General features: G+C 40.8%; 4 protein-coding genes across 4 annotated transcripts; all 4 read right to left on the bottom strand.

Moving 5' to 3' along the window:
• On the bottom strand, nucleotides 1-899 carry LOC128629400 (gamma-crystallin M2-like). The gene is made up of 3 exons (XM_053677350.1): nucleotides 885-899; nucleotides 454-699; nucleotides 1-360 (listed from the first exon to the last, which is right to left on the bottom strand). Exons 1-3 carry the CDS (start codon nucleotides 897-899, stop codon nucleotides 85-87), a joined length of 537 nt encoding a protein of 178 aa, XP_053533325.1. The 3' UTR covers nucleotides 1-84.
• A 3817-nt stretch (nucleotides 900-4716) lies between these two features.
• Nucleotides 4717-5586, bottom strand: LOC128629399 (gamma-crystallin M2-like). The gene is made up of 3 exons (XM_053677349.1): nucleotides 5572-5586; nucleotides 5141-5386; nucleotides 4717-5046 (listed from the first exon to the last, which is right to left on the bottom strand). Exons 1-3 carry the CDS (start codon nucleotides 5584-5586, stop codon nucleotides 4771-4773), a joined length of 537 nt encoding a protein of 178 aa, XP_053533324.1. The 3' UTR covers nucleotides 4717-4770.
• A 3748-nt stretch (nucleotides 5587-9334) lies between these two features.
• On the bottom strand, nucleotides 9335-10210 carry LOC128629455 (gamma-crystallin M2-like). Its single transcript, XM_053677632.1, has 3 exons — nucleotides 10196-10210; nucleotides 9765-10010; nucleotides 9335-9675 (listed from the first exon to the last, which is right to left on the bottom strand). Exons 1-3 carry the CDS (start codon nucleotides 10208-10210, stop codon nucleotides 9400-9402), a joined length of 537 nt encoding a protein of 178 aa, XP_053533607.1. The 3' UTR covers nucleotides 9335-9399.
• A 3748-nt stretch (nucleotides 10211-13958) lies between these two features.
• On the bottom strand, nucleotides 13959-14834 carry LOC128629398 (gamma-crystallin M2-like). Its single transcript, XM_053677348.1, has 3 exons — nucleotides 14820-14834; nucleotides 14389-14634; nucleotides 13959-14299 (listed from the first exon to the last, which is right to left on the bottom strand). The coding sequence occupies exons 1-3, from the start codon at nucleotides 14832-14834 to the stop codon at nucleotides 14024-14026; spliced, it is 537 nt and encodes a 178-aa protein (XP_053533323.1). The 3' UTR covers nucleotides 13959-14023.
• Between the last annotated feature and the right edge of the window lie 7380 nt (nucleotides 14835-22214).

Raw genomic sequence — 22214 nt, 5'->3', positions numbered from 1 at the left:
ATCGTTATGGAGGGAAAACACAAACGCTTTTCTGTATTTTGATTATTCGAAATTTCTTTATTGTCAATTTAGCACAGTTTGCTTTTAATACCAGGAGTCCATGATGCGCCTCATGCTCATGAACCTCATGCCACCGTAGTCTCTGAAGTTCCTGTACTCTCCAGGCCTGAAGTACCACATCCTGCCTCTGTAGTGGGGTTGCTCGTACATGAGCCAGTGGCCGTCCATCACATGGCAGGACATGCAGCCGTTGGACCAGTGGTAACGATCCATGAAGGAATCGCAGTCGTCCGACATCTCATACATCTGACCCATGAAGTTGTCCCTCTCATAGATCCTCATTCTGTAGGATCCTCTGTACTGTTTGGGAAGAGGACAAACACCGTCTTTTTAGGGTAAAACACCTATTGGGATATATGTATCCTAAAAAGTATGTTACATCCAATAGCATACCATGGGGATCATGCGGCAGGACCTGATGCAGTTGTTTCCCCAGCCCCACATGTTCATGTAGTCAGCGTACTCGCCCCTCCTCATGAAATACTGGTTTCCCATGAAGTTGGTGCGGTCGTAGACCATCCAGCAGCCGCTCTCCACCCTGCAGGAGTGGCAGCGGCTCATGTAAGAGTGCATATCGGAACAATCACCGGTGCACTCATAGGAGCGCCCCATGAAGTTCCTGTCCTCATAGAAGATAACCTGTTTGGGTGAGGAGTTTCAGAATCAGTCTCACAAGAAGAGTATCAATGCTTTTGGTAGAAAGAACCTTTGAGCAAATTGAAAGTTGGGCACATTTGTTTATGCTACCTTAGAAGCATTGCAAAGATCAACAATGAGCAATTATTTGAAATTAAACAAATGTTTAATGTTCTTGCAGTGTTTACCCTGCCCATGGTCATAGTGACTGGTTTGACTTGTCCAAGCTGCTTCCAACTGCTGAACTGCCCACCTGACTGGTTTAACCCCTGTATTTATACCTGACCAGAACTAAAGAAACTCTTGACCAGACATAAAGCACAAAGGTCAACAAAGACCGAAAGAGCTTTTGCTATAGTCCCACATGCCGTGGTTTCCAGATGGCTTTAACATGGCTAGCATTAGCAAGCTAACACCATATATCTTTCAGTAGTCAGCTATTTTAGTCATTACAGTCCATAGACATGCTTTTTTTCTTTTGTGTCATGTGAATGAAATGTACCTGTTACCTGTTTGGAAAGCTGGTAAAATGGTTCTGTAAAAACAAATGTACGTTGTCAGTACAAGAAGAATGTTGCTCTGTGAGTTTAGTAGCATAATCCATTCAGAAGACCTATATACAAATGAGGCTTTGGGGTATTATGCAGCAATTGCTCTGAGAAGCTTCAATAGACATTTCTGTGCATCTCAACTGATCTCTGTTTAAAAGAAATGTTTCAAAATGTTTAAAAGAAATGTTAAAAAAAAAAGTTTAAAAGAAATGTTTCAAAATGAGCAAATAAAGCTAGACCTTACACCACTAGTGAACTGCTTTGACCAATTTGAGCATAAGTTCCTTCCCTGGTATCAACCTTCCTTCCCAAGGTATCAACACACATTCAGTTTTTCCTCCTATCACTGTTTTTTTCTTCTTCTTTTTTTCCACATACTGGCACACAGGTCAAATCCTGTAATATTCAAACACAGATGTTATTACACGCCAGAAGCGATGCCGTAATATACAGTATCCCACAAAAGTGAGTACACCCCTGACATTTTTGTAAATATTTGATGATATCTTTCCATGTGACGACACTGAAGAAATGACACTTTGCTACAATGTAAAGTAGTGAGTGTACAGCTTGTGTAACAGTGTAAATTTGCTGTCCCCTCAAAATAACTCAACACACAGCAATTAATGTCTAAACCGCTGGCAACAAAAGTGAGTACACCCCTAAGTGAAAATGTCCAAATTGGGCCCAAAGTGTCAATATTTTGTGTGGCCACCATTATTTTCCAGCACTGCCTTAACCCTCTTGGGCATGGAGTTCACCAGAGCTCCACAGGTTGCCACTGGAGTCCTCTTCCACTCCTCCATGACAACATCACGGAGCTGGTGGATGTTAGAGACCTTGTGCTCCTCTACCTTCCATTTGAGGATGCCCCACAGATGCTCAATAGGGTTTAGTCCATCACCTTCACCCTCAGCTTCTTTAGCAAGGCAGTGGTCGTCTTAGAGGTGAGTTTGGGGTCGTTATCATGCTGGAATAGTGCCCTGCGGCCCAGTCTCCGAAGGGAGACATGTTTTGCTTCAGTATGTCACAGTACATGTTGGCATTCAAGGTTCCCTCAATGAACTGTAGCTCCCCAGTGCCAGCAGCACTCATGCAGCCCCAGACCATGACACTCCCACCACCATGCTTGACTGAAGGCAAGACACACTCGTCTTTGTACTCTTCACCTGGTTGCCGCCACACATGCTTCCCACCATCTGAACCAAATAAGTTTATCTTGGTCTCATCAGACCACAGGACATGGTTCCAGTAATCCATGTCCTTAGTCTGCTTGTCTTCAGCAAACTGTTTGCGGGCTTTCTTGTGCATCATCTTTAGAAGAGAATTTCTTCTGGGACGACAGCCATGCACACCAATTTGATGCAGTGTGCGGCATATGGTCTCAGCACTGAGAGGCTGACCCCCCACCCCTTCAACCTCTGCAGCAGTGCTGGCAGCACTCATACGTCTATTTCCCAAACACAACCTCTGGATATGAGGCTGAGTACGTGCACTCAGCTTCTTTGGTCGACCATGGCGAGGCGTGTTCTGAGTGGAACCTGTCCTGTTAAACCGCTGTATGGTCTTGGCCACCGTGCTGCAGCTCAGTGTCAGGGTCTTGGCAATCTTCTTATAGCCTAGGCCATCTTTATGTAGAGCAACAATTCTTTTTTTCAGATCCTCAGAGAGGTCTTTGCCATGAGGTGCCATGTTGAACTTCCAGTGACCAGTATGAGGGAGTGTGAGAGCGATGACACCAAATTTAACACACCTGCACCTTGTCCACACCTGAGACCTTGTAACACTAACAAGTCACATGACACCGGGGAGGGAAAATGGCTAATTGGGCCCAATTTGGACATTTTCACTTAGGGGTGTACTCACTTTTGTTGCCAGCGGTTTAGACATTAATGGCTGTGTGTTGAGTTATTTTGAGGGGACAGCAAATTTACACTGTTACACAAGCTGTACACTCACTACTTTACATTGTAGCAAAGTGTCATTTCTTCAGTGTCGTCACATGAAAAGATATCATCAAATATTTACAAAAATGTCAGGGGTGTACTCACTTTTGTGGGATACTGAATGTAATTTTATGTTTTATGTAACACTGAGGAGCCCTGAAATTTGACCTTATTTATCTCACTATACACCTCAGCATCAACCACAGAAAACCTGTACATTGAGAGAGAAAGCTCAATGTGTTAAGCCACTGTCACCTGCTATTATGGTCCTATTCTAGTTAATTATTAATATTAATTAATTCTGGTTCATTCTAATTAATCTAGGGTATTTTACAGCAGAGTTTGTTACTCACAACTACTGAAATGGTCTTACTCTGACGAGACTACGAATGTACTCTCCAATACCTTTTTCATATTTGTACTCTGGGCGGAAGACATTAACTATGCAAGTAAAAAAATATAATGAAGCTCATCATCCTGGTGTTGCATTGTGGATGTTTGGCAAACGTTTTCCACTATTCATATCATACCAGAAGATTTCGCCGAGTATCTTTCAAATTAATAGGTTTGACAAATTGTTAAAATGATTCAAAAATTGCCTTAACATAATCACTAAGTGAGATTGTATTGCTTTTCTTCACTTGGAGGGTTCCATGGATAAAACAGGAACCTCTGCATATGCCACTAAGGTGGATTGTTGAAAATCGATACATTCCATTAATCCAGTGAACATCAGAGATCTTTGCTTTTTGGAACATCAGCTTTGAGTATACAGTCATACCTTTTGGTAGAAGAAATGACCCTGCAAATGATCAGCAATTAATGAACCCAATGTTGTCTGTAAAGTAATTGAGTAATTATGAGTCAGATCTGGGCAGGGTGGCCAAAACACATTGCTGCTTTAAAACATGTGCTTGAGAATTAAAACTTGGAGTAAACACCCAAGCAGGGTCAGATGCATCTTTTTTTTTTAATAAATGTGTCTCAAAATGACTTAGTCGAATGAGAATTTAACAATGGCTGGTTATGCATTGCAATACTTTGCTGTTTTCTGATGAATTTGCTGAACTCTTTTGCGTATTGATTTGAATGTGTTTTAATGAAATCTCAAAATGTGTTTGATTCAATCAACTTTGCTCTGAAATGAGTTTGGTGGTTGAAGGTAAATAGTTGAAAGGTCATAGTGTGGTTGGTGTGGCTTTATGTCATAACCTTGGATTAAACACTTTTGTACTATTTTTGAATAACTTTATAAAGCACAAATTAAATTACAGGAAAAATGGGACTGGCTTTATTTGAGGTGTTACAATTTTAATATAAAGTCTATTAAGATATTAGTGCAAGATAACCACCCCAACCAATCCTGTACCTTCATCCATGGTAGTCCAGCAAATCTTGGGAGGTCATGGGAGGACATATTGTGCTTCATTACTGTCAAATGGAGTGGTTTCTAAAATGTTTTCTTAAAAACGTCTTTATGGAGATACGGTGAGATCGTTATGGAGGGAAAACACAAACGCTTTTCTGTATTTTGATTATTCGAAATTTCTTTATTGTCAATTTAGCACAGTTTGCTTTTAATACCAGGAGTCCATGATGCGCCTCATGCTCATGAACCTCATGCCACCGTAGTCTCTGAAGTTCCTGTACTCTCCAGGCCTGAAGTACCACATCCTGCCTCTGTAGTGGGGTTGCTCGTACATGAGCCAGTGGCCGTCCATCACATGGCAGGACATGCAGCCGTTGGACCAGTGGTAACGATCCATGAAGGAATCGCAGTCGTCCGACATCTCATACATCTGACCCATGAAGTTGTCCCTCTCATAGATCCTCATTCTGTAGGATCCTCTGTACTGTTTGGGAAGAGGACAAACACCGTCTTTTTAGGGTAAAAACACCTATTGGGATATATGTATCCTAAAAAGTATGTTACATCCAATAGCATACCATGGGGATCATGCGGCAGGACCTGATGCAGTTGTTTCCCCAGCCCCACATGTTCATGTAGTCAGCGTACTCGCCCCTCCTCATGAAATACTGGTTTCCCATGAAGTTGGTGCGGTCGTAGACCATCCAGCAGCCGCTCTCCACCCTGCAGGAGTGGCAGCGGCTCATGTAAGAGTGCATATCGGAACAATCACCGGTGCACTCATAGGAGCGCCCCATGAAGTTCCTGTCCTCATAGAAGATAACCTGTTTGGGTGAGGAGTTTCAGAATCAGTCTCACAAGAAGAGTATCAATGCTTTTGGTAGAAAGAACCTTTGAGCAAATTGAAAGTTGGGCACATTTGTTTATGCTACCTTAGTAGCATTGCAATGATCAACAATGAGCAATTATTTGAAATTAAACAAATGTTTAATGTTCTTGCAGTGTTTACCCTGCCCATGGTCATGGTGACTGGTTTGACTTGTCCAAGCTGCTTCCAACTGCTGAACTGCCCACCTGACTGGTTTAACCCCTGTATTTATACCTGACCAGAACTAAAGAAACTCTTGAACAGACATAAAGCACAAAGGTCAACAAAGACCAAAAGAGCTTTTGCTATAGTCGCACATGCCGTGGTTTCCAGATGGCTTTAACATGGCTAGCATTAGCAAGCTAACACCATATATCTTTCAGTAGTCAGCTATTTTAGTCATTACAGTCTATAGACATGCTTTTTTTCTTTTGTGTCATGTGAATGAAATGTACCTGTTACCTGTTTGGAAAGCTGGTAAAATGGTTCTGTAAAAACAAATGTACGTTGTCAGTACAAGCAGAATGTTGCTCTGTGAGTTTAGTAGCATAATCCATTCAGAAGACCTATATACAAATGAGGCTTTGGGGTATTATGCAGCAATTGCTCTGAGAAGCTTCAATAGACATTTCTGTGCATCTCAACTGATCTCTGTAACAGATTAAAAGAAATGTTTCAAAATGAGCAAATAAAGCTAGACCTTACACCACTTGTGAACTGCCTTGACCAATTTGAGCATAAGTTCCTTCCCTGGTGAAGAAATATCCCCAAGGTATCAACACACACTCAGTTTTTCCTCCTATCACTGTTTTTTTTTCACATACTGGCACACAGGTCAAATCCTGTAATATTCAAACAGATGTTATTTCACACCAGAAGCGATGCCGTAATATACAGTATCCCACAAAAGTGAGTACACCCCTGACATTTTTGTAAATATTTGATGATATCTTTTCCTGTGACAACACTGAAGAAATGACACTTTGCTACAGTGTAAAGTAGTGAGTGTACATCTTGTGTAACAGTGTAAATTTGCTGTCCCCTCAAAATAACTCAACACACAGCCATTAATGTCTAAACCGCTGGCAACAAAAGTGAGTACATCCCTAAGTGAAATTGTCCAAATTGGGCCCAAAGTGTCAATATTTTGTGTGGCCACCATTATTTTCCAGCACTGCCTTAACCCTCTTGGGCATGGAGTTCACCAGAGCTCCACAGGTTGCCACTGGAGTCCTCTTCCTCTCCTCCATGACAACATCACGGAGCTGGTGGATGTTAGAGACCTTGTGCTCCTCTACCTTCCATTTGAGGATGCCCCACAGATGCTCAATAGGGTTTAGTCCATCACCTTCACCCTCAGCTTCTTTAGCAAGGCAGTGGTCGTCTTAGAGGTGAGTTTGGGGTCGTTATCATGCTGGAATAGTGCCCTGCGGCCCAGTCTCCGAAGGGAGACATGTTCTGCTTCAGTATGTCACAGTACATGTTGGCATTCATGGTTCCCTCAATGAACTGTAGCTCCCCAGTGCCAGCAGCACTCATGCAGCCCCAGACCATGACACTCCCACCACCATGCTTGACTGTAGGCAAGACACACTTGTCTTTGTACTCCTGACCTGGTTGCCGCCACACATGCTTCCCACCTTCTGAACCAAATAACTTTATCTTGGTCTCATCAGACCACAGGACATGGTTCCAGTAATCCATGTCCTTAGTCTGCTTGTCTTCAGCAAACTGTTTGTGGGCTTTCTTGTGCATCATCTTCAGAAGAGAATTTCTTCTGGGACGACAGCCATGCACACCAATTTGATGCAGTGTGCGGCATATGGTCTCAGCACTGAGAGGCTGACCCCCCACCCCTTCAACCTCTGCAGCAATGCTGGCAGCACTCATACGTCTATTTCCCAAACACAACCTCTGGATATGAGGCTGAGTACGTGCACTCAACTTCTTTGGTCGACCATGGCGAGGCGTGTTCTGAGTGGAACCTGTCCTGTTAAACCACTGTATGGTCTTGGCCACCGTGCTGCAGCTCAGTGTCAGAGTCTTGGCAATCTTCTTACAGCCTAGGCCATCTTTATGTAGAGCAACAATTCTTTTTTTCAGATCCTCGAAGAGTTCTTTGCCATGAGGTGCCATGTTGATCTTACAGTGACCAGTATGAGGGAGTGTGAGAGTGATGACACCAAATTTAACACACCTGCTCCCCATTCACACCTGAGACCTTGTAACACTAACAAGTCACATGACACCAGGGAGGGAAAATGGCTAATTGGGCCCAATTTGGACATTATCACTTAGGGGTGTACTCACTTTTGTTTCCAGCGGTTTAGACATTAATGGCTGTGTGTTGAGTTATTTTGAGGGGACAGCAAATTTACACTGTTACACAAGCTGTACACTCACTACTTTACATTGTAGCAAAGTGTCATTTCTTCAGTGTTGTCACATGAAAAGATATCATCAAATATTTACAAAAATGTCAGGGGTGTACTCACTTTTGTGAGATACTGTATGTAATTTTATGTTTTATGTAACACTGAGGAGCCCTGAAATTTGACCTTATTTATCTCACTATACACCTCAGCATCAACCACAGAAAACCTGTACATTGAGAGAGAAAGCTCAATGTGTTAAGCCACTGTCACCTGCTATTACGGTCCTATTCTAGTTAATTATTAATATTAATTAATTCTGGTTCATTCTAATTAATCTAGGGTATTTTACAGCAGAGTTTGTTACTCACAACTACTGAAATGGTCTTACTCTGACGAGACTACGAATGTACTCTCCAATACCTTTTTCATATTTGTACTCTGGGCGGAAGACATTAACTATGCAAGTAAAAAAATATAATGAAGCTCATCATCCTGGTGTTGCATTGTGGATGTTTGGCAAACGTTTTCCACTATTCATATCATACCAGAAGATTTCGCTGAGTATCTTTCAAATTACTAGGTTTGACAAATTGTTAAAATGATTCAAAAATTGCCTTAAAATAATCACTAAGTGAGATTGTATTGCTTTTCTTCACTTGGAGGGTTCCATGGATAAAACAGGAACCTCTGCATATGCTACTAAGGTGGATTGTTGAAAATCGATACATTCCATTAATCCAGTGAACATCAGAGATCTTTGCTTTTTGGAACATCAGCTTTGAGTATACAGTCATACCTTTTGGTAGAAGAAATGACCCTGCAAATGATCAGCAATTAATGAACCAAATGTTGTCTGTAAAGTAATTGAGTAATTATGAGTCAGATCTGGGCAGGGTGGCCAAAACACATTGCTGCTTTAAAACATGTGCTTGAGAATTAAAACTTGGAGTAAACACCCAAGCAGGGTCAGATGCATCTTTTTTTTTTTTGATAAATGTGTCTCAAAATGACTTAGTCGAATGAGAATTTAACAATGGCTGGTTATGCATTGCAATACTTTGCTGTTTTCTGATGAATTTGCTGAATTCTTTTGCGTATTGATTTGAATGTGTTTTAATGAAATCTCAAAATGTGTTTGATTCAATCAACTTTGCTCTGAAATGAGTTTGGTGGTTGAAGGTAAATAGTTGAAAGGTCATAGTGTGGTTGGTGTGGCTTTATGTCAGAACCTTGGATTAAACACTTTTGTACTATTTTTGAATAACTTTATAAAGCACAAATTAAATTACAGGAAAAATGGGACTGGCTTTATTTGAGGTGTTACAATTTTAATATAAAGTCTATTAAGATATTAGTGCAAGATAACCACCCCAACCAATGCTGTACCTTCATCCATGGTAGTCCAGCAAATCTTGGGAGGTCATGGGAGGACATATTGTGCTTCAATACTGTCAAATGGAGTGGTTTCCAAAATGTTTTCTTAAAAACGTCTTTATGGAGATACGGTGAGATCGTTATGGAGGGAAAACACAAACGCTTTTCTGTATTTTGATTATTCGAAATTTCTTTATTGTCAATTTAGCACAGTTTGCTTTTAATACCAGGAGTCCATGATGCGCCTCATGCTCATGAACCTCATGCCACCGTAGTCTCTGAAGTTCCTGTACTCTCCAGGCCTGAAGTACCACATCCTGCCTCTGTAGTGGGGCTGCTCGTACATGAGCCAGTGGCCGTCCATCACATGGCAGGACATGCAGCCGTTGGACCAGTGGTAACGATCCATGAAGGAATCGCAGTCGTCCGACATCTCATACATCTGACCCATGAAGTTGTCCCTCTCGTAGATCCTCATTCTGTAGGATCCTCTGTGCTGTTTGGGAAGAGGACAAACACCGTCTTTTTAGGGTAAAAACACCTATTGGGATATATGTATCCTAAAAAGTATGTTACATCCAATACCATGGGGATCATGCGGCAGGACCTGATGCAGTTGTTGCCCCAGCCCCACATGTTCATGTAGTCAGCATACTCGCCCCTCCTCATGAAATATTGGTTTCCCATGAAGTTGGTGCGGTCGTAGACCATCCAGCAGCCGCTCTCCACCCTGCAGGAGTGGCAGCGGCTCATGTAAGAGTGCATATCGGAACAATCACCGGTGCACTCATAGGAGCGCCCCATGAAGTTCCTGTCCTCATAGAAGATAACCTGTTTGGGTGAGGAGTTTCAGAATCAGTCTCACAAGAAGAGTATCAATGCTTTTGGTAGAAAGAACCTTTGAGCAAATTGAAAGTTGGGCACATTTGTTTATGCTACCTTAGAAGCATTGCAATGATCAACAATGAACAATTATTTGAAATTAAACAAATGTTTAATGTTCTTGCAGTGTTTACCCTGCCCATGGTCATGGTGACTGGTTTGACTTGTCCAAGCTGCTTCCAACTGCTGAACTGCCCACCTGACTGGTTTAACCCCTGTATTTATACCTGACCAGAACTAAAGAAACTCTTGAACAGACATAAAGCACAAAGGTCAACAAAGACCGAAAGAGCTTTTGCTATAGTCCCACATGCCGTGGTTTCCAGATGGCTTTAACATGGCTAGCATTAGCAAGCTAACACCATATATCTTTCAGTAGTCAGCTATTTTAGTCATTACAGTCTATAGACATGCTTTTTTTCTTTCGTGTCATGTGAATGAAATGTACCTGTTACCTGTTTGGAAAGCTGGTAAAATGGTTCTGTAAAAACAAATGTACGTTGTCAGTACAAGCAGAATGTTGCTCTGTGAGTTTAGTAGCATAATCCATTCAGAAGACCTATATACAAATGAGGCTTTGGGGTATTATGCAGCAATTGCTCTGAGAAGCTTCAATAGACATTTCTGTGCATCTCAACTGATCTCTGTAACAGATTAAAAGAAATGTTTCAAAATGAGCAAATAAAGCTAGACCTTACACCACTTGTGAACTGCCTTGACCAATTTGAGCATAAGTTCCTTCCCTGGTGAAGAAATATCCCCAAGGTATCAACACACACTCAGTTTTTCCTCCTATCACTGTTTTTTTTTCACATACTGGCACACAGGTCAAATCCTGTAATATTCAAACAGATGTTATTTCACACCAGAAGCGATGCCGTAATATACAGTATCCCACAAAAGTGAGTACACCCCTGACATTTTTGTAAATATTTGATGATATCTTTTCCTGTGACAACACTGAAGAAATGACACTTTGCTACAGTGTAAAGTAGTGAGTGTACATCTTGTGTAACAGTGTAAATTTGCTGTCCCCTCAAAATAACTCAACACACAGCCATTAATGTCTAAACCGCTGGCAACAAAAGTGAGTACATCCCTAAGTGAAATTGTCCAAATTGGGCCCAAAGTGTCAATATTTTGTGTGGCCACCATTATTTTCCAGCACTGCCTTAACCCTCTTGGGCATGGAGTTCACCAGAGCTCCACAGGTTGCCACTGGAGTCCTCTTCCACTCCTCCATGACAACATCACGGAGCTGGTGGATGTTAGAGACCTTGTGCTCCTCTACCTTCCGTTTGAGGATGCCCCACAGATGCTCAATAGGGTTTAGTCCATCACCTTCACCCTCAGCTTCTTTAGCAAGGCAGTGGTCGTCTTAGAGGTGAGTTTGGGGTCGTTATCATGCTGGAATAGTGCCCTGCGGCCCAGTCTCCGAAGGGAGACATGTTCTGCTTCAGTATGTCACAGTACATGTTGGCATTCATGGTTCCCTCAATGAACTGTAGCTCCCCAGTGCCAGCAGCACTCATGCAGCCCCAGACCATGACACTCCCACCACCATGCTTGACTGTAGGCAAGACACACTTGTCTTTGTACTCCTGACCTGGTTGCCGCCACACATGCTTCCCACCTTCTGAACCAAATAACTTTATCTTGGTCTCATCAGACCACAGGACATGGTTCCAGTAATCCATGTCCTTAGTCTGCTTGTCTTCAGCAAACTGTTTGTGGGCTTTCTTGTGCATCATCTTCAGAAGAGAATTTCTTCTGGGACGACAGCCATGCACACCAATTTGATGCAGTGTGCGGCATATGGTCTCAGCACTGAGAGGCTGACCCCCCACCCCTTCAACCTCTGCAGCAATGCTGGCAGCACTCATACGTCTATTTCCCAAACACAACCTCTGGATATGAGGCTGAGTACGTGCACTCAACTTCTTTGGTCGACCATGGCGAGGCGTGTTCTGAGTGGAACCTGTCCTGTTAAACCACTGTATGGTCTTGGCCACCGTGCTGCAGCTCAGTGTCAGAGTCTTGGCAATCTTCTTACAGCCTAGGCCATCTTTATGTAGAGCAACAATTCTTTTTTTCAGATCCTCGAAGAGTTCTTTGCCATGAGGTGCCATGTTGATCTTACAGTGACCAGTATGAGGGAGTGTGAGAGTGATGACACCAAATTTAACACACCTGCTCCCCATTCACACCTGAGACCTTGTAACACTAACAAGTCACATGACACCAGGGAGGGAAAATGGCTAATTGGGCCCAATTTGGACATTATCACTTAGGGGTGTACTCACTTTTGTTTCCAGCGGTTTAGACATTAATGGCTGTGTGTTGAGTTATTTTGAGGGGACAGCAAATTTACACTGTTACACAAGCTGTACACTCACTACTTTACATTGTAGCAAAGTGTCATTTCTTCAGTGTTGTCACATGAAAAGATATCATCAAATATTTACAAAAATGTCAGGGGTGTACTCACTTTTGTGAGATACTGTATGTAATTTTATGTTTTATGTAACACTGAGGAGCCCTGAAATTTGACCTTATTTATCTCACTATACACCTCAGCATCAACCACAGAAAACCTGTACATTGAGAGAGAAAGCTCAATGTGTTAAGCCACTGTCACCTGCTATTATGGTCCTATTCTAGTTAATTATTAATATTAATTAATTCTGGTTCATTCTAATTAATCTAGGGTATTTTACAGCAGAGTTTGTTACTCACAACTACTGAAATGGTCTTACTCTGACGAGACTACGAATGTACTCTCCAATACCTTTTTCATATTTGTACTCTGGGCGGAAGACATTAACTATGCAAGTAAAAAAATATAATGAAGCTCATCATCCTGGTGTTGCATTGTGGATGTTTGGCAAACGTTTTCCACTATTCATATCATACCAGAAGATTTCGCTGAGTATCTTTCAAATTACTAGGTTTGACAAATTGTTAAAATGATTCAAAAATTGCCTTAAAATAATCACTAAGTGAGATTGTATTGCTTTTCTTCACTTGGAGGGTTCCATGGATAAAACAGGAACCTCTGCATATGCTACTAAGGTGGATTGTTGAAAATCGATACATTCCATTAATCCAGTGAACATCAGAGATCTTTGCTTTTTGGAACATCAGCTTTGAGTATACAGTCATACCTTTTGGTAGAAGAAATGACCCTGCAAATGATCAGCAATTAATGAACCAAATGTTGTCTGTAAAGTAATTGAGTAATTATGAGTCAGATCTGGGCAGGGTGGCCAAAACACATTGCTGCTTTAAAACATGTGCTTGAGAATTAAAACTTGGAGTAAACACCCAAGCAGGGTCAGATGCATCTTTTTTTTTTTTGATAAATGTGTCTCAAAATGACTTAGTCGAATGAGAATTTAACAATGGCTGGTTATGCATTGCAATACTTTGCTGTTTTCTGATGAATTTGCTGAATTCTTTTGCGTATTGATTTGAATGTGTTTTAATGAAATCTCAAAATGTGTTTGATTCAATCAACTTTGCTCTGAAATGAGTTTGGTGGTTGAAGGTAAATAGTTGAAAGGTCATAGTGTGGTTGGTGTGGCTTTATGTCAGAACCTTGGATTAAACACTTTTGTACTATTTTTGAATAACTTTATAAAGCACAAATTAAATTACAGGAAAAATGGGACTGGCTTTATTTGAGGTGTTACAATTTTAATATAAAGTCTATTAAGATATTAGTGCAAGATAACCACCCCAACCAATGCTGTACCTTCATCCATGGTAGTCCAGCAAATCTTGGGAGGTCATGGGAGGACATATTGTGCTTCAATACTGTCAAATGGAGTGGTTTCCAAAATGTTTTCTTAAAAACGTCTTTATGGAGATACGGTGAGATCGTTATGGAGGGAAAACACAAACGCTTTTCTGTATTTTGATTATTCGAAATTTCTTTATTGTCAATTTAGCACAGTTTGCTTTTAATACCAGGAGTCCATGATGCGCCTCATGCTCATGAACCTCATGCCACCGTAGTCTCTGAAGTTCCTGTACTCTCCAGGCCTGAAGTACCACATCCTGCCTCTGTAGTGGGGCTGCTCGTACATGAGCCAGTGGCCGTCCATCACATGGCAGGACATGCAGCCGTTGGACCAGTGGTAACGATCCATGAAGGAATCGCAGTCGTCCGACATCTCATACATCTGACCCATGAAGTTGTCCCTCTCGTAGATCCTCATTCTGTAGGATCCTCTGTGCTGTTTGGGAAGAGGACAAACACCGTCTTTTTAGGGTAAAAACACCTATTGGGATATATGTATCCTAAAAAGTATGTTACATCCAATACCATGGGGATCATGCGGCAGGACCTGATGCAGTTGTTGCCCCAGCCCCACATGTTCATGTAGTCAGCATACTCGCCCCTCCTCATGAAATACTGGTTTCCCATGAAGTTGGTGCGGTCGTAGACCATCCAGCAGCCGCTCTCCACCCTGCAGGAGTGGCAGCGGCTCATGTAAGAGTGCATATCGGAACAATCACCGGTGCACTCATAGGAGCGCCCCATGAAGTTCCTGTCCTCATAGAAGATAACCTGTTTGGGTGAGGAGTTTCAGAATCAGTCTCACAAGAAGAGTATCAATGCTTTTGGTAGAAAGAACCTTTGAGCAAATTGAAAGTTGGGCACATTTGTTTATGCTACCTTAGAAGCATTGCAATGATCAACAATGAACAATTATTTGAAATTAAACAAATGTTTAATGTTCTTGCAGTGTTTACCCTGCCCATGGTCATGGTGACTGGTTTGACTTGTCCAAGCTGCTTCCAACTGCTGAACTGCCCACCTGACTGGTTTAACCCCTGTATTTATACCTGACCAGAACTAAAGAAACTCTTGAACAGACATAAAGCACAAAGGTCAACAAAGACCGAAAGAGCTTTTGCTATAGTCCCACATGCCGTGGTTTCCAGATGGCTTTAACATGGCTAGCATTAGCAAGCTAACACCATATATCTTTCAGTAGTCAGCTATTTTAGTCATTACAGTCTATAGACATGCTTTTTTTCTTTCGTGTCATGTGAATGAAATGTACCTGTTACCTGTTTGGAAAGCTGGTAAAATGGTTCTGTAAAAACAAATGTACGTTGTCAGTACAAGCAGAATGTTGCTCTGTGAGTTTAGTAGCATAATCCATTCAGAAGACCTATATACAAATGAGGCTTTGGGGTATTATGCAGCAATTGCTCTGAGAAGCTTCAATAGACATTTCTGTGCATCTCAATTGATCTCTGTTTAAAAGAAATGTTTCAAAATGTTTAAAAGAAATGTTAAAAAAAAAAGTTTAAAAGAAATGTTTCAAAATGAGCAAATAAAGCTAGACCTTACACCACTAGTGAACTGCTTTGACCAATTTGAGCATAAGTTCCTTCCCTGGTATCAACCTTCCTTCCCAAGGTATCAACACACATTCAGTTTTTCCTCCTATCACTGTTTTTTTTTTTCTTCTTTTTTTCCCCACATACTGGCACACAGGTCAAATCCTGTAATATTCAAACACAGATGTTATTTCACGCCAGAAGCGATGCCGTAATATACAGTATCCCACAAAAGTGAGTACACCCCTGACATTTTTGTAAATATTTGATGATATCTTTTCCTGTGACAACACTGAAGAAATGACACTTTGCTACAATGTAAAGTAGTGAGTGTACAGCTTGTGTAACAGTGTAAATTTGCTGTCCCCTCAAAATAACTCAACACACAGCCATTAATGTCTAAACCGCTGGCAACAAAAGTGAGTACACCCCTAAGTGAAAATGTCCAAATTGGGCCCAAAGTGTCAATATTTTGTGTGGCCACCATTATTTTCCAGCACTGCCTTAACCCTCTTGGGCATGGAGTTCACCAGAGCTCCACAGGTTGCCACTGGAGTCCTCTTCCTCTCCTCCATGACAACATCACAGAGCTGGTGGATGTTAGAGACCTTGTGCTCCTCTACCTTCCGTTTGAGGATGCCCCACAGATGCTCAATAGGGTTTAGTCCATCACCTTCACCCTCAGCTTCTTTAGCAAGGCAGTGGTCGTCTTAGAGGTGAGTTTGGGGTCGTTATCATGCTGGAATAGTGCCCTGCGGCCCGGTCTCCGAAGGGAGACATGTTCTGCTTCAGTATGTCACAGTACATGTTGGCATTCATGGTTCCCTCAATGAACTGTAGCTCCCCAGTGCCAGCAGCACTCATGCAGCCCCAGACCATGACACTCCCACCACCATGCTTGACTGAAGGCAAGACACACTTGTCTTTGTACTCTTCACCTGGTTGCCGCCATACACGCTTCACACCATCTGAACCAAATAAGTTTATCTTGGTCTCATCAGACCACAGGACATGGTTCCAGTAATCCATGTCCTTAGTCTGCTTGTCTTCAGCAAACTGTTTGCGGGCTTTCTTGTGCATCATCATTAGAAGAGAATTTCTTCTGGGACGACAGCCATGCACACCAATTTGATGCAGTGTGCGGCATATGGTCTCAGCACTGAGAGGCTGACCCCCCACCCCTTCAACCTCTGCAGCAGTGCTGGCAGCACTCATACGTCTATTTCCCAAACACAACCTCTGGATATGAGGCTGAGTACGTGCACTCAGCTTCTTTGGTCGACCATGGCGAGGCCTGTTCTGAGTGGAACCCGTCCTGTTAAACCGCTGTATGGTCTTGGCCACCGTGCTGCAGCTCAGTGTCAGGGTCTTGGCAATCTTCTTATAGCCTAGGCCATCTTTATGTAGAGCAACAATTCTTTTTTTCAGATCCTCAGAGAGGTCTTTGCCATGAGGTGCCATGTTGAACTTCCAGTGACCAGTATGAGGGAGTGTGAGAGCGATGACACCAAATTTAACACACCTGCACCTTGTCCACACCTGAGACCTTGTAACACTAACAAGTCACATGACACCGGGGAGGGAAAATGGCTAATTGGGCCCAATTTGGACATTTTCACTTAGGGGTGTACTCACTTTTGTTGCCAGCGGTTTAGACATTAATGGCTGTGTGTTGAGTTATTTTGAGGGGACAGCAAATTTACACTGTTACACAAGCTGTACACTCACTACTTTACACTGTAGCAAAGTGTCATTTCTTCAGTGTCGTCACATGAAAAGATATCATCAAATATTTACAAAAATGTCAGGGGTGTACTCACTTTTGTGGGATACTGAATGTAATTTTATGTTTTATGTAACACTGAGGAGCCCTGAAATTTGACCTTATTTATCTCACTATACACCTCAGAATCAACCACAGAAAGCCTGTACATTGAGAGAGAAAGCTCAATGTGTTAAGCCACTGTCACCTGCTATTATGGTCCTATTCTAGCTAATTATTAATATTAATTAATTCTGGTTCATTCTAATTAATCTAGGGTATTTTACAGCAGAGTTTGTTACTCACAACTACTGAAATGGTCTTACTCTGACGAGACTACGAGTGTACTCTCCAATACCTTTTTCATATTTGTACTCTGGGCGGAAGACATTAACTATGCAAGTAAAAAAATATAATGAAGCTCATCATCCTGGTGTTGCATTGTGGATGTTTGGCAAACGTTTTCCACTATTCATATCATACCAGAAGATTTCGCCGAGTATCTTTCAAATTAATAGCTTTGACAAATTGTTAAAATGATTCAAAAATTGCCTTAACATAATCACTAAGTGAGATTGTATTGCTTTTCTTCACTTGGAGGGTTCCATGGATAAAACAGGAACCTCTGCATATGCCACTAAGGTGGATTGTTGAAAATCGATACATTCCATTAATCCAGTGAACATCAGAGATCTTTGCTTTTTGGAACATCAGCTTTGAGTATACAGTCATACCTTTTGGTAGAAGAAATGACCCTGCAAATGATCAGCAATTAATGAACCAAATGTTGTCTGAAAAGTAATTGAGTAATTATGAGTCAGATCTGGGCAGGGTGGCCAAAACACATTGCTGCTTTAAAACATGTGCTTGAGAATTAAAACTTGGAGTAAACACCCAAGCAGGGTCAGATGCATCTTTTTTTTTTAATAAATGTGTCTCAAAATGACTTAGTCGAATGAGAATTTAACAATGGCTGGTTATGCATTGCAATACTTTGCTGTTTTCTGATGAATTTGCTGAACTCTTTTGCGTATTGATTTGAATGTGTTTTAATGAAATCTCAAAATGTGTTTGATTCAATCAACTTTGCTCTGAAATGAGTTTGGTGGTTGAAGGTAAATAGTTGAAAGGTCATAGTGTGGTTGGTGTGGCTTTATGTCAGAACCTTGGATTAAACACTTTTGTACTATTTTTGAATAACTTTATAAAGCACAAATTAAATTACAGGAAAAATGGGACTGGCTTTATTTGAGGTGTTACAATTTTAATATAAAGTCTATTAAGATATTAGTGCAAGATAACCACCCCAAGCAATGCTGTACCTTCATCCATGGTAGTCCAGCAAATCTTGGGAGGTCATGGGAGGACATATTGTGCTTCATTACTGTCAAATGGAGTGGTTTCTAAAATGTTTTCTTAAAAACGTCTTTATGGAGATACGGTGAGATCGTTATGGAGGGAAAACACAAACGCTTTTCTGTATTTTGATTATTCGAAATTTCTTTATTGTCAATTTAACACAGTTTGCTTTTAATACCAGGAGTCCATGATGCGCCTCATGCTCATGAACCTCATGCCACCGTAGTCTCTGAAGTTCCTGTACTCTCCAGGCCTGAAGTACCACATCCTGCCTCTGTAGTGGGGTTGCTCGTACATGAGCCAGTGGCCGTCCATCACATGGCAGGACATGCAGCCGTTGGACCAGTGGTAACGATCCATGAAGGAATCGCAGTCGTCCGACATCTCATACATCTGACCCATGAAGTTGTCCCTCTCATAGATCCTCATTCTGTAGGATCCTCTGTACTGTTTGGGAAGAAAATAATGCCATTCATTAAATGTACCTTTTAGCAGAAAAACATCACTAGGACATATACTTTATGAAACTGTATGAAAATGCAATAGCATACCATGGGGATCATGCGGCAGGACCTGATGCAGTTGTTTCCCCAGCCCCACATGTTCATGTAGTCAGCGTACTCGCCCCTCCTCATGAAATACTGGTTTCCCATGAAGTTGGGGTGGTCGTAGACCATCCAGCAGCCGCTCTCCACCCTGCAGGAGTGGCAGCGACTGAAGTAAGAGTGCATATCAGAACAATCACCGGTGAACTCATAGGAGCGTCCCATGAAGTTCCTGTCCTCATAGAAGATAACCTGTTGGGTGAGGAGTTTCAGAATCAGCTCAACATTCACAAGTTACATTACATGAAACCTGTCTGTCTTTTGATAGTTTTACCTTGCCCATAGTCATGATTACTGGCTTGGCTTGTGTATCCAAAGTGTATCCACCTTGTGAACTGACATCCTGCCTGGTTTAACTGTTGTATTTATACCTGACCAGGACTAAAGATAAATGGCACTTCTATGGGGAAAACTCATGAATATGCAGTTGAGCACAGAGGCCCACAGAGAGTTTTTGTTACATTTTCATATGACACAGAAGACTTTTGAAATGTTCCCATTGGCAAGACAATACATCTGCTGTACCTTGCTATTTTTGGTCAACGCATACTACCAGAGCCATTTCTATGTTTGTTACTTCTGTATCCTATCCTCTTTACTTTCTCCAAAAATCATTTGTAGATCTTTCCTGAAACTATCAGAAAATTGCTCTAGACACTTTGTTTAACCTTCAAATACTGTATTTATTTAAAATCCCTCCAGTAATGCCTTGGCTTATTTTCTCATTGCACTCCATATTTGTTTATCAAGCAGAGTATTTGGTATCTAGCAGTGTTGTGGATGTGTAATTTAAACCCAGTGAACTCCAGAATTATAGGCAATATGACTATAATATTACAAGCATTACACAAACTTCATAATTTCCCTCTAAAAAGAAAACATTTTCATCAAAAAAAAAAAATTCTGAATTATTGACAACTCCAAAAATATTGGAAGTAAATCTAAAGGGAAAAAAAAAAAATCTTTAAAAATGAAATCTGTTTAAATATGTGCTTAGTTTCTAGAAAATTTGTTGATGTTTTGGCCCAACATGAGTATGGACACATGGAAAAATCCACTTAGCTACTGGCTTTCAATGGGGAAAACCAAAGATTTTCCAACCCCGAAAGGGTAAAGACAAGACGATTGTGTTACAGTTAAAAAATTGTGATTAAGTGTGTGAATGGTTGGATAGATGGATAGATAGATAGATAGACATTGTGCCAGATTTTGACACAGTCATCAATTCAATTCCTGTATTCAGTGGTCACAACACTGTAAATACTGGCAGAAGCACTTCTTTATTTAGCAGCACTACATACTAAAAAGTAGCAAGAGAATTGACAGCTGCATTTTTATTCCACTTTTAATTGACCTGTTTTTTAGTTGTTTAATCTATAATATTGTAATGTGTACAGAAAGAAAGCTACTATGGAAAAAAATAACAAGAAATACAATGTTGTGTATCAGATGTCAATCAAAACACAAACATTTTATACTTCTCTTTTTTAAATGCTCACTGATAAAAAGAGGGGGCTTTTTCTGTGCTTTATATATTTAAAGAAATAAACGGCGGGAAAGAAAATGAACGACCTCACTATTATTATCGTAATGGGTTCATGGGTCTACAGTCAAATGGTGTGACTATCAACACATCTGCTGCTACTGGGCTACTTGAACAAGACTCTCAACGCTTAACTTCTCAGCTTCAGATAAAAGTGTCTGTTAAATGAAAGAAACGTTAAACCTGGTACAATCGACCAAATCAGGTTAATCATTATTTAGGTATTATTTAACTGACGATCATTGTAAGTGCATACCAGATTCGATTCATTTGACATTTTAGCTAGATTCACAAAATGTCTTTTAAAAATGCTGAAAGATGGCTCAACATTTCACTAAACCCTAACTGAAGTGTAACTTTCACTTTAACTCATGTTTTTTTTAAAACCAGGAATCTATGATGTGCCTAGCGGTCTTGAATAACATGCTGCTCATATCCCTGAAGCTCCTCTACTATTCTGGTGACTCCACATGACTCCAAATGACTCCATATGTCACTCTGTAGTGTGCTGTAATTGACACAATGGAAGTTTAACTTTATATATCACAGCTTAATCACCATAGTGATAGCTGGTACATGATAATACAGTAGATGACCTGGCAACCTTGTTATTATAGATGAAAAGCTTTTTTTACTTCTACCTCTGACAAAAACTATTGTAATTATAATAATTAGAACAACAATAATGATAATTCTGTACATATACAACATAGGATATTAGGTATTAAATACATCTTTTAAAAAAAAAAAAAAGATGTTTGGATATTGTACATTTATTGGTTTAAGGCAGTTTCGGATGATAGATCTGAATAGATCTGTAAAACACTATGATAACAGAAGATTTCATTGTTTGTACTTGCCGTGACAGAATCATGGACTTCTAGCATTTGTAAAATTGTGCCACTGGCAAGGTTATCCAGAAAGATATAAATGGCCTTTTTGTCTAAAATGTCAATAGGCGATCTGTCTCAATGTGTTCCAGGCCACCATAATGAACGTTCGATAGCTCACTGTATGGTCTGTCTCAAGCACTCTGTCTATCACTGGCATTAAAGAGGGTATAAAGAAAAATGACTCAAGATAGTTGTGAGAGAAGAAGCGTGGGAAACTGGGGCTTGTCCTCGAAATGTCTGATTCACTGAAATAGGCCTGATTTAGATTCTTTCTATGAAACTGGAAGGAGGTAATCTAATCGGGAGATTCAATAGCAAAAATCTTGCAAATCTAGCAAAAAAAATAAAATAATAATAGTCAAATAAAAAAGCAAAGGATTTTACCACTATGCCATTTAGAATAAGCTATAGAATAGAATATGATTTCTGGTCACTAAGGAGGGGTTACATGTTACACAAAGACCCAAAATTTGGGTGACATCATTCTGCAATAGACAAGCTAAACAACAAAATAACATGCTGTAGCAGGAAAATAATCAGCATCGAGATGGTGAACCTGACATTAAGTGGTCTTACTGTTTATTCCTCTTATACTGCAGCAAATTGCCAATGCTAACCATTTATTTTGTCTATTAA

Source organism: Ictalurus punctatus, chromosome 29 (genome assembly GCF_001660625.3).
Source record: "Ictalurus punctatus breed USDA103 chromosome 29, Coco_2.0, whole genome shotgun sequence".
NCBI classification, from domain to species: Eukaryota; Metazoa; Chordata; class Actinopteri; order Siluriformes; family Ictaluridae; genus Ictalurus; species Ictalurus punctatus.
This window is presented reverse-complemented; position numbering and strand designations above follow the sequence as displayed.